Consider the following 12982-nt stretch of genomic DNA (forward strand, 5'->3'; position numbering starts at 1 on the left):
TTTTTACGTTTTTCTTTCAACTGCGAGAACTAATCACTAACTAGACGTGAATTTAAATTCTTTACTTGCCAATAGTTGTTTAGTTACCCAGATTAAAGCCGAAACAAAATGTATGAAAATGGACCTTGAGCTACCACCTTAAGAGGCAAGATGGTTTTGACTTACAGCTGATCGAGTTTTGTGTCTTAACTAACCATAGTTTTGCGATTTTTTTATAAGTAAGAATGTATAGATATTGAACTATTTAATAAACAAATCTTGAGCTGTCAATATCCGTCATATCATATAACTTAAGATATCATTTGTGATGTTGATATCTGTATATTATATACCGCCGATCTTAAGATGCTGACTTTTTCAGCGTCTCAGTTGATCGATATCAAGTCTCAAGTGCGATCACTTGAGAGCGAAGTTAGTTGCATCTATTAATACGTTGATACAGTGTATGTTCAATAATATTTTTTTTCCATTTTGAAGGACCCTACGGAGCAGCAGACAAGGCAGCATCTTCTAATAACATTAGAAAAACTAAAAATCAAAGTACCTTACGAAAGACATTTTCTACTTCTATGTTTTTGCATGACCACGTTTATAAAACTAAGAGGATATGCGGACTATGTGTTCAGCAAATATGACCAAGAGTGGGATAAGATCAGAGCGTTCAGTACACCTAAAGTGTTGAGGTTCGGTGAAATTCTGCAAAAGTTTCATCCCAATGTCGATAAGAGTGCGAATCCCACAGCAAGATTGCTCAAAGAGATAGAGCAGTGCGATTTCGCGAAGTTAGGCGATGCTCTGGAGGACCAAGTGAACACTTTAGAGGCGAATTTGAAGGAGATACACGAATACTACACTGATAAAGATCAGGTTTTGATCAACGAAGCCCTGGAGAAAGGAAACTGTGGGGTTCAAAACGAAGCTGAATCACACGGGAATAAAACAGGACACTCTGTTAAAAATATGGGAATGATAAAGAAGTTTCTTCCCAATCCCACGAAGCGAATTCTCAGGACCAATCCCACGCGAATAAAGTGGGATTCAGTCGACGTACCGGTAGGATGCGCGGGCGTAGAGTTCAGAGGACGAACGCAGCGAGGATGCAGATGACGTTGTTGAATCCCGATGCTTTATGTGGGATTGTGTTTGTGAAAGAGCCATTGATGGCGAAAATACTGTTCATGCTGATTGTGGTGAGTATTTTTATACGTGCAATGTAAAATGACCCTCTGTACCTGATGATAAGGAGTCCAATAGAATGTCGACTGACGAGTGATTACCCCTCAGTCGACACAATTATGCCTGTTGGATATACACAGGCTGATCCCGGAGCGACACGTGGGCCACTATGGGTTTTAACACTTTGTGTAATATTTTTACTATTTATACACGTATTTTGATGTCAAGGTGTGGGTTTAGATTCCCACGTTGGGTGATAATTTATTGGAGTCAAAAACACGTGCGAAGTATTTGCTTCTATTATTAGCGTTTTTAGGTGGGTTTATGTTCACGTCTTAAGTTAGATTCTCACGTGTACATAAGAAAGGATATGTGGGATTCAAATTTAAAAAAATGTATTTGTCTAATATTTATTTGAGAATTTAGTATATTTTCAGTTTATCTCTGAATAATTCAACATAACCTTATTCTGTTTCTCTATTTTATTCGTTCCCCACTGCACCTGATGGTAAGTGGAGTCCAATAGAATGTCGACTGACTAGAGATGATTACCCCTCAGTCGACATAATTATGCCTGTTGGATATACACAGAGTGATCCCGGAACGTTTACATGCGCCACTATGGCGGGTTTTAAAATCTTGTGTACGGTCGCTATTCGGGCGGATATAAAATATATCCTACCACCAGAAAACTGATGTTGGGGCGTGTTTACGTGAATGGAATGACCTATAAGCATCGATATATATGTACTACGTACTAGATTTGGCGTTCCGAACATTCACTGTGTTCAACTGAATTGAACTGCAATCCATTCAAACTGACTTTAGTATGGTCAATATTGACAGCTTGTGGTTATGTACGGAGTGGCGCTTATGATATACTAAGTCTAACCCCCTTATTCATAAACGTTTTTTATCTAAGGACGAAGTAAAGCTGTGATAACAAGCTTGTTTCTCAGTGCCCAACGCACTGAGAAATAGATAGCCGTTGTGATTGGCTATTATTGTTGTATCTCAATATTAGCCAATCACAACGGCCTTATGTCTATGCACTGAGAAGAATGCCATGCCGTCAGCACTGAGAAACAGACTTGTTATCACAGCTTTACTTGGTCGTTCGATAAAAAACATCTATGAATAAGGGGGTAAGTGTAAACCTGGATGTGAATAAAAAATATTAGTCAAATAAGTAAAATTATTTGTTGTTGAAGTGAATAAATAGGTTAAAACAGTGATGTTTTTGTTGCAATTTTAATACAGATTCTGAACAATACCCTTATTCATAAACGTTTTATCTGAGGACGGAGTAAAGCTGTGATAACAAGCCTGTTTCTCAGTGCCCAACGGCACTGAGAACAGATATAGGGCCGTTGTGATTGGTTATTATTGTTGTATTTCAAAATTAGCCAATCACAACGGCTCTATGTCTACGCACTGCGAAGACTGCCATGCCGTCAGCACTGAGAAACAGACTTGTTATCACAGCCTTACTCGGTCGTTAGATAAAAAACGTCTATGAATAAGGGGATAGTTTATATGGACGTTCGTGTCTATAGAATATACGTCAATGCATATACGTATGTTTCAGGATATGTCCCGGTGCCATCCGAAGCTGTCATATCTCTGCGCGCAGTACTGCGCAGTGGAACACGGCACCGACCCGCTGGAGCTCAAGGAGTGCCAGCGCCAGGGGAAAAAGCAGGAGGATGTTCTTAAAAAGTGAGTACCATTCAGACAGCTTTCATATATGTCGAGTGAAATGAAATGATTTATTTGAATCTGTAAAATGTTATACATAATTTAGATTCCGTCAATATTAACTCTACCAGTTCGTGCAGTTCTCACCAGAGAACGGGCAATAACTGGTGTTGCTCTTTTCAATCAGTTTAGGGTAAAGAGTAGGGATGGAATTTGTTTTGTGATTACTAGATATTTAGCTTGCCTTTCGCCTGATGGTAAGCGATGTGAATAAACAGTAGAAACACCAACTAGAATTACAAAGTGTTTGGTATTCCACTGCGCTCGTCTGAGACATGAGATGTTAAGATATCCAGTAGTTACACTGGCTACAATGTTCAAACCTACACCAGTGACTACACACTGCTTGACAGAAATAGACATTGCCGTGGTACCTACGCAGGACTGTCACATATGAGAGACCTACCACCAGCAAACCAGTCCTTCTCGCGGTCCATGATGATGATTTGCCCTTCCTGCTGTAACTGAAATGCGGGAGTTAGCGTTTGATTTTTAAACAGGCCGGCATAATTATATCGATTGACGGGGTCAATCTCTTGTTAGTCGACGCTATCTGGTCCCTACTCCATTTACCAACAATTTCAGTGGGAACACTTCAAAAGGCATAGCACAGAACACAATGATTATAAAATACTTATAAGTTATTATTATTTGTTTCACCTTTATCTGTAACTAAACAGTATTGACAAGTAAAGAATTCACGTCTAGTTAGTGATTAGTTCTCGCAGTTGAAAGAAAACGTAAAATATTATGCATTGATATTTCGGCCTTTAAAATTTAATATGACGAAATTTTAAAGGCCGAAATATCCATGCATATTAATTATTTTTATCCATGCATATTAACTAATCACTAACTAGACGTGAATTTAAATTCTTTACTTGCCAATACTTGTTTAGTTACCCAGATTAAAGGTGAAACAAAATGTATGAAAATGGACCTTAAGCTATAACCTTAAGCACTAAATACATTAAGACTAGATTGTCATCCTTACACCTATGACCTAATCGAAAATGTATTATGGAATCGAGTACAAAAACAATTAATAACATTAATCTGCTTATACTTTAGTGGGTTATATAAACAAAAATTGTAAGGAAACTTTTCCACGCATGTATTACAAAGAGTTAGCCGATGTCCAATTCTTATCATTCCTTTTCAGATTCCGCATGCACGAATGTAACCTTCTCCTAGCGACGCCTGCGTTGGAGGAGGGCATAGATCTGCCGAGATGCAACCTCGTGTTGAGATGGGACGTGCCGCCGTCGTAAGTGGGATTAATCTGAATTTTGCTACCATGGTCGCGTTTTGGTCGTATCTGGTATATTGGTTGAAATGTGCTGTTTTGGTTTTATAAAATGCGATAGAAATGCAGAGTTTGTACAATGATCGAGTCGGTCACATAACGAAATGGTCGCAGTTTACCAAGATCATTTTCTGCTATGCTCGGACTACATGGTTGACGTCTACAGCCATTATAGTATTGAATGGGGTGTAAAATGCATTGCTCGAAACTAATTATTAAATTTCAATGTCAAATCAAAATATTCAAGTCAATGACATTGAAATCAGTTTTACTCTAGCAAAATGCTGAAATTTGACTAATATCACATTCAAACATAATCATATTGAGTGATAATAGAACTATAACACCAGTTTTTGCCGTGCTCACTTGCTACCATGGTTGCACACGCACATGGTCGCATAACACCTGTGACCTGTACAGTTACCGCTCGTACCTCCTGTGCCGCGGTCGCGCGCGCGCCCCCCGCTCGGCCGCGGCCGTGCTCAGCGGCGCCGGCCACGGACAGACCGACCAACTGCTGAGAAACGTCGCTATATACAGAGAATTGGATCAGGTATGTGTAGAGCACTTATTAGCAACTGAATAAGTGTAGGATAGATCCTTATTATTGCGTTGTATACGTCTGTCTCGCTTCCTCTGATACTGAACTACGATGTAAAAATCCCAATTTTATTTCGAAAGTGACACAGAAACTAGAATCAGAACATTACACCAGCGTCAAATTAAGACGCTCTCGACTCCTATGTAAAATTTTGTCTAGCAAGTTTTTTCAATATATTGCGCATGAACTTCCATACGTCGCAACACGAGCGACAATATTTAATACATGCGACCCGCTGCACTGCAAGCTCCATTGCAAAAGTCAGCTTGCTCTGATTCATACACGATAAAGATTGCTTACAGAATTCAACTTCAGCAAATTTTCTTGCTAATCCAAACTTTGCCTTATTCATATATTTACACTCGCGTCATCATGTTTCCCTTTCTATCTTCATGTTAATATATTTACAGATAATAACAAGGAAATGCGGATGCGGAATACAGAACGAGCCTCCGCAAGTTGAAGAGGATCATGCGGATACACTAAACAACATCATAAAGCCATACGTGCCTGTATTGTTAAAAAATCCAAATAAAACCACAAACTTCATCGAAAACAAAGCACAAGCGGTGAAAACAGAAAGTATCGAAAATGAGTCGAAAAAAAATTCTGACAAAAGTGATTCTAAGAATTCAGACGAAAATGATTCTAAGAGTTCTGACACGTCAGATCCTACTGACACGTCAGAAGCTCTCGTCAGAACGGAGAATAATCTGAAGAACGAGAATCTAGTATGTAACAAATGTACTGGCGTGAAACCTTGTGCGAGTGCGGAGTGTTTGTGCGTCAACGGTTCTGACGTTAAAACTGACGTCAGATACGAAGTGAAGTCTGACGCGGAGGTTGTAGCGAGCGTGGACTTAAATACGGCTATAGCTTTGATTAATAGGTAAGTATCATTTTATTTTTCTTTTGGCGATTTAAAATTCGAGATTTTTTTAACTTGTGTTCTCGGTTTCGCCCTTTGTTATTTTTCGGAATGAATTATAATTGAAACAGGTCTATTAATGTGTTAAATCTAAATATGTTTAGCGGCTTCCGGGTTTACTTTCAGCAAACTTCCACAAATTTTCGCATTTTTATTATTTTTTATATGATTAAAGAAAATCCTATATGAACACTTTCATTGTATTCATATAATAATATCAGCCTTGTATTTTACTGTCCCACTGCTGTACGAGTCTCTACTACTGAGTGGTAGTAAAATACAAAAAGAACCTTGAAATAAATGCTTAAAATTATTCACAAACAAAAACTTAAAATGTCTATTTTTCTACAGATACTGCGGCAAGCTACCATCAGACACGTTCACTCGCCTCGCCCCGCAATGGTGGATGGAAACAGTCCAACTACCCGACGAGAGTGGAACACACCGCACCGCGTACATCTGCACGCTGCGACTGCCTCTCAACTGTCCCGTCAAGTACAATATAGTGGTGAGTAGTTTAAATACATGTAGGAATGTGTTTAGCGACGAGGTGCGATGAGTGCACCTACATTTTGTAATAGAGGTGCAGTGAGTGCACTTTAGTTGCGATGAGTACATCTATGGTTATACTAGAGATGCTGTACGTGCATCTGTAAATTTACTCCCGAGTTGCTGTGAGTGCACCCGAGTTGCTGTTAATGTACCTAAAGGTACATTCTCCTACATCAGTGGTGGACGGAAACAGTCCAGCTACCCGACGAGAGTGAAGCTCCTGCGCCGAATACAATTTCACACTCCGACTGGTGCCCAGCTGTTTCATTAAGCAGGCAAGGAATGCGTTATGTGCCTGGTATTGTTAACTGTGTGTGTTTTTTTCTTTGATACTTTATTATGTTGTGTTTATATGTGTGTAGAGAAATAAATGGTTTAAAATTTTCGCCATTTTCAGTTTTATATAATCTCACATATATTCACAGTAAATATAGATGACACTTTTACATACTACCCAGGCAGACTTTCACACATAAGAGCCTTACCACCAATAAAATCAGTATCTTTTGAAACTATACAATATTTTAATGCATACTTATTTTTTCCAGGGTCACCCGATGCCGACCGTGGTGTTGGCTAAACGGATGGTAGCCCTGCAGGCTTGCAGGATCCTTCATAAGTCTGGAGAGCTGGACGACAACCTCATGCCTATAGGTAAGATATTAGGTTATTTTATCCGTTGTGCTGTACTAGCCTATCTTATTGTATCCTTGAGGTTAAAAAGCCTCCTTAGAACATGATTTAGTCTCCCGCACTGCTATGGAGGGAAGTGGAAATTAATATTTCCAACTCCCTATTAGATGGCGATATTCAATTCAGAGTTTTTTATTTTTTTTTATTTAAGTACTTACCTCCAACAAAGGATACACGGCTTATAATAAATACAATGTCATAATATTGGTACAATTAACAATGTGACGTGCCTCTTCAATTACAGGAGACCACAGCATGCAAATTTATATATTAGTACAGCGGCAAAAATAATATTAGTTATTAATATTATTTAGATATATAAGTAGAAACTTAAAGCAGACAAAAGGGATAAAACATAATAAGAAGTGACAAAACATAACAAGATCTTATGTTATAACATGTGGTGGTGAATGTGATTAATTATAATTATTAATTGTGAGTACGTAACAGTTGTAGGATAGAATTTGCGCGACTCAGTATATATACCACCGAATAGGAACCTTAGGCCGCGGCCGGTCACAAACATCTTGACTGATCTTTCTTCCATAGAGGAACGCAACCATCTGTTCCTCTACAGTGGCTATCTTACGCCGCTAAAGATCACTACTGGGCCTCCTCTACTGAGATTAGGCCTTAGTCCACCACGCTGTAGTGCGGGTAGACTTCACACACCCTCGAAATTCCTATAGAGAACTTCTCAGGTATGCAGGTTTCCTCACGATGTTTTCCTTCACCGTTAAAGCAAGTGATAATTTACAAATACACATAACTTTAGAAAAGTCAGAGGTGTGTTTGAGTTTTGAACCTGCGGACATTCGTGTCGGTAGTCCGGTTCACACACAACTAGGCTATCATATATATAGTTGTTTTTTAATGAATATTATATTAATTGATGTATATTATATAGACACGAACGTCCATATAAACTATTTGTTTAAATCTGAACTAAAATGACAAAAAAAACGTCACTGTTAAAACCTATTTATTCACTTGAACAACAAATAATTTTACTTATTTCACTAATATTTTTTACTAACTTTTGCCCGCGGCTCCGCCCGCGTTATAAAGTTTTTGTGGTTACAGTTTTCCGTTATAAAAGTCACGCTATATATTTTCCCGAGAGCCTATGTTCTTCCCAGGGTCTCAAACTGTCTCCATACCAAATTTCATCTTAATACGTTGGGTAGTTTTTGAGTTTAACACGTTCAGGCAGACAGATGCAGCCGGGGACTTTGTTTTATAATATATTTTTGTAGAACTTTTTAAGAGGAACAATCCCGTCATACCTTATTGTTGCATAACTTTAACCGTTTATGCAGCGCACGCAACGGAAGCTCACAAAACTAATAATTTTTTCCCGTTTTCGCAACATATTTCATTACTGCTCCGCTCCTATTGGCCATAGCGTGATGTTATATAGCCTATAGCACTCCAGGAACAAAGGGCTATCCAACGCAAAACGATTTTTTCAGTTGAAGCCGTTAGTTCCTGAGATTAGCCATTACTGCTCCGCTCCTATTGGGTATAGCGTGATGATATATGACTTTGAGCACTCCACAAACAAAGGACTATTCAACACAAAAAGATTTTTCAGTTCGAATCGGTAGTTCCTGACATTAGCCATTACTGCTCCGCTCCTATTGAATATAGCGTGATGATATATAGCCTATAGCACTCCACGAACAAAGGGCTATCCAACGCAAAAATAATTTTTCGGTTTGGACTGGTAGTTCCTGAGATTAGCGTGTTCAAACAAACAAACAAACAATCAAACAAACTCTTCAGCTTTATATAATAGTATAGATTCAAATCGAGGTTTACACTTAGACTCGAGTTCTTATATCATGAGCGCCGCTGTACACAACCACAAGCTGTCAATATTGACCATATTAAAGTCAGTACGGATTGCAGTGCAGTTGAGTCGAACACAGAGTGTACGGAACGTCAAATCTAGTAAGTAGTATATATCGATGATGTATTTGATTGCAGGCAAGGAAAACTTCAAAGCGGCCGAGTTGGAAACGAACAGCAACACTGACGACGAGACGAACGACAGCGCCAGACCGGGCACCACCAAGCGTAGACAGTATTATTACAAACGGGTAAGTTATTATCCTTACTATATTAAGCGGCGATAGCCTAGTTAGTTGTGGAACGGACTGCCGAGACGAATGTCCGCAGGTCAAATCCCAAACACACTTCTGACTTTTCTAAACTCATGTGTGTATTCTTTGTGAATTTATCGTTCGCTTTAACGGTGAAGGAAAACATCGTGAGGAAACATGCACATCTGAGAAGTTCTCTATAGGAATTTCGAGGTGTGTGAAGTCTATCCGCACTACAGCGTGATGGACTAACGCCTAGTCCCTCTCAGTAGTAGAAGAGGTCCGTGCAGCAGTGGGTCAGTATATAATACAGGGCTGATATTATTACCTAAGGACACTTAGGAGTTGTAGTGGTGGGTGTGAGGGCGGGAAAGTCTCTAAAAAGGGGAAATTAATATTTCGAACTCCTCCCTATCTTTCTAATTGATTATTTTCGTTATTTAAGTGGGTGGATTATTTTCGGTATCCCGGTGGTGTTGTAATTGTGCACAGTACGAGTACGACTACTGCGTTGAGGTGCTGGATTCGAATCGCGGGTCAAAATAATAGTGGGTTTTTCTATCTTAAACAAATACTTAATCTTAGCTCGGAGTCATGAAGTTGGCTGTGATACCGTGCCTCGGCATGTAAAGCCGTTGGTCCTGCTGACCTCTCTCCGGTCATGTCGAGTTGCCGTTTCTCTCTTCTACTTTCTCATATTTACTCATCCCATCTCATCTCTCCCAGAGATTGCCTCGGTGGCGTAGTTGTACTGCATGCGTGGTACGACAGCTCTCTGAGGTCCTAGGTTAGAATCCTGAGTCGGGTAGTGATATTTGGGTTTTTCTGCTCAGTATCAGCCCGAAGTCTGGAATTTGTGCCCGATATGGCGATAGGCTCGCCCCTGTCACATCATGGGACGGAAGACACACATTGCGCCTCTGCATACCTTCGGGGATAAATGCGTGATGTTGTGTGTGTGTGTTTGTGCGTGCGTGCGTGTGTGTGTGTGCGTTTGTGTCCCAATAATAATAATCATTTATTGCTCACAACACACACAAAACATACAAGTTCAAATAAAAGGTCAATAAAATATTCTCTTAAGTAAATCGCTGGCAACATTTCGCGTAATGAACATAGCTAATGAACATAACATTGCTCCACAGACCGCGTGGGCGTTCACAGATTGTCAGCCGGTCATAGACACGAGCGATTCAGAGATAGACTCACCAGAGAACGGTGCACCAGAAGCAACACCCACAGAAAATAAGGAGATTAAAGGTGAGTGAAAGATAGATATAAAACTCCCCGTACCTTTGGGAAATGTGTATGACAATGTATGTATGATGTTACTAACTAGCAATCTAATGGAATCCTCTCGCGTGAAACTCATTTTAAACGATTACTTAATTATTAAACATTCGCACGCCGGAGTAATAAACCAGTGCGAGTTATATTCTCGCGACGGACGGGACCTATTCGAATGTTTCTTGCAATAAATATGTGGAGAAGTGGAATTGAAGAGCATTGGTTTGCGGAGTTATTCATTAAACAAAGCAGGAAGTGAGAAACTTGTATCAACTGTAGTGAAGTAATATTATTTTATATAAAACTGATGTGAATTTTGTCAATTTAGAATTTACTAAAATACTCTAGAAGGAAAATAAGTTGACTAAAAATACTTTAGAAATAATATAAAATAATAATAATATCAGCCCTGTATTATATACTGTCCCATTGCACGGGCCTCCTCTACTACTGAGAGGGATCAGACCTCAGTCCACCACGCTGTAGTGCGGATTGTTAGACTTCACACACCTTCGAAATTCTTTTTAGAGAACTTCTCGGTATGCAGATTTCCTCACGATGTTTTCCTTCACCGTTAAAGCGAACGATAAATTCACAAATAATACACACATGATTTTAGAAAAGTCAGAGGTGTGTGCCCTTGTGATTTGAACCTGCGGATATTCGTCTCGGCAGTCCGTTCCACACCCAACTAGGCTATCGTCGCTTTTTTAATACTTTAGAAGGAATATAATTATAAGTATTTTGGTCAAATAATGTTCCTTGTAAAGTATTTTTAGTCAATTTATTTACTTCTGGAGTATGTTAAACTTAATTAATTTTTCTTCTATAGTATTTATAGTCTTGTTTGACTGCCTCGGTGGCGTAGTTGTACTGAATGCGCGGTACGACAGCGCTCTGAGGTCCTGGGTGAATCCCGGGTCGGGTAAAGTGATATTTGGATTTTCTGCCAGTATCAGCCCGAGTCTGGAATTTGTGCCCGGTATGGCGATAGGCTCGCCCCTATCACATCATGGGACGGAACACAGTTGGCGAAAAGTGGGTGCCTTGGTTGTGCTAAAAAAATAACTTCGGGGATAAATGCGTGATGTTGTGTGTGTGTGTGTGTGTATTTATAGTGAAGGTATTCTCGCAGGCGGCAAGCGCAACATGCTGTACGCCATAGTGTGCAGGCTGTGCTGCGCCCTCCCCGAGCGCTACAACACGCGCGGCAGGAGGCTGCACGCGCCGCAGCACGCCGCGCAGGCGCTCGGGATACTCATGGCCAGGGACAGGCCCACCAGGTGGGATGTACTGTGGATGAATGAACATTTATTTACCACATTCTAGGGTTACAATAAATAGATGGTACAATAAAATCAGAATCACACACTCTGTCATTATTTACGTGCAAATATTTAAAACTAAAGATGTTTTTAAACGTAGACAGAATACTTTTCTCTTTACGTTTTTAAAAGTAGAAATAATATTACAAATGTCGAATTAAAAAAAAAACCGTGTCATAGTGAAAATTTTTTAAAACAATGATTCACTTGATTAATAAAATATATAAATTTATAGTTTTCGTTACATTGCAATATATAATTAATTTTTTCTTCAAAGTTATGTACACATCCGATATTATTATGTCTAAAAATATATAATTATCTAATACCTATAAGTCTTACATGTCAATTTTTTTTTATTAAATTAAATATACATAGCATCATGTCACAGAATATTAGCTAAATATTAAACATTTGATATTTCAGTCTATAATTAATGTATTTCCTTATTGTCAATATTCTTATCATTTAAAAAGTCATGAACATTGTAATAAAGTTTATCCAAAAGTATTTTCACTAATATATTTTTAAATGCGCAAATTTTACTTCTTAAGATATTCTGGTAAATGATTGTATATCTTAACGCCCATACAGTAAGCAATTTTAATAAAACATCACGTTTTTGTAATGGTATATATAGTTTATCTTTTAATCTTACACTCTCACATCCCATGTGGGAATGGAACGTTAGTGTGATGCTTAAAATGGAATATAAAGTGTGTGAGCGAGATGGAAACAGAGAAGCGTGAACGACAGACGAGTTTTAGAAGGCTGAAGACGTCAGAGAGAAAAAAATATTAAAATGCAATTAACTTGAAAAGTAAAGTTTTTTTTTTTTTGTAATAAATCCCACATGTGTAATGTAAATACGGTGGAAGTCGGTCATAACAACTGGATCAAGTGGTTACTTCCAATGACTTTATATAACTGGTTTTGACTGATTTTTAAAAAATAAATTATAAAATGTAGGTAGATATTGTAACTGACTTATTATGATTACATTTAATTAAATTGGAACCCAAAAGACCGGCTGCCAGACTTCAAGACACTGTGAGCTCATTCTGCGTAGATCAGACCAATACTAACAGCTAAAATTTATAGGTAGTATCATTGTAAAATGTAGGTAGATATTGTAACTTGACTTTACGGATGAACAACACCTCAGTCCCCCGTGACCAGAAGGCTGCAAAAGTCAAACGTCGGGAGAAAATTAACAAATAAAATTTGGAAAGTTTTACATACTGTAGTTTA

The 12982-nt window shown here is 38.7% G+C and overlaps 1 protein-coding gene across 1 annotated transcript; it reads left to right on the forward strand.

The window, feature by feature from the left end:
* Positions 1-506: 506 nt before the first annotated feature.
* Positions 507-11864, forward strand: LOC119193052 (endoribonuclease Dicer-like; the record flags this gene model as incomplete). Its single annotated transcript, XM_037446748.1, is given in 10 exon segments — positions 507-1190; positions 2765-2895; positions 4097-4201; positions 4661-4793; positions 5252-5730; positions 6121-6277; positions 6870-6975; positions 9004-9116; positions 10265-10379; positions 11542-11864. Coding segments are annotated over 10 exon segments (1665 nt in total). The 3' UTR covers positions 11736-11864.
* Positions 11865-12982: the final 1118 nt, after the last annotated feature.

Source organism: Manduca sexta, unplaced genomic scaffold (assembly GCF_014839805.1).
Source record: "Manduca sexta isolate Smith_Timp_Sample1 unplaced genomic scaffold, JHU_Msex_v1.0 HiC_scaffold_3572, whole genome shotgun sequence".
Classification (NCBI taxonomy): Eukaryota; Metazoa; Arthropoda; class Insecta; order Lepidoptera; family Sphingidae; genus Manduca; species Manduca sexta.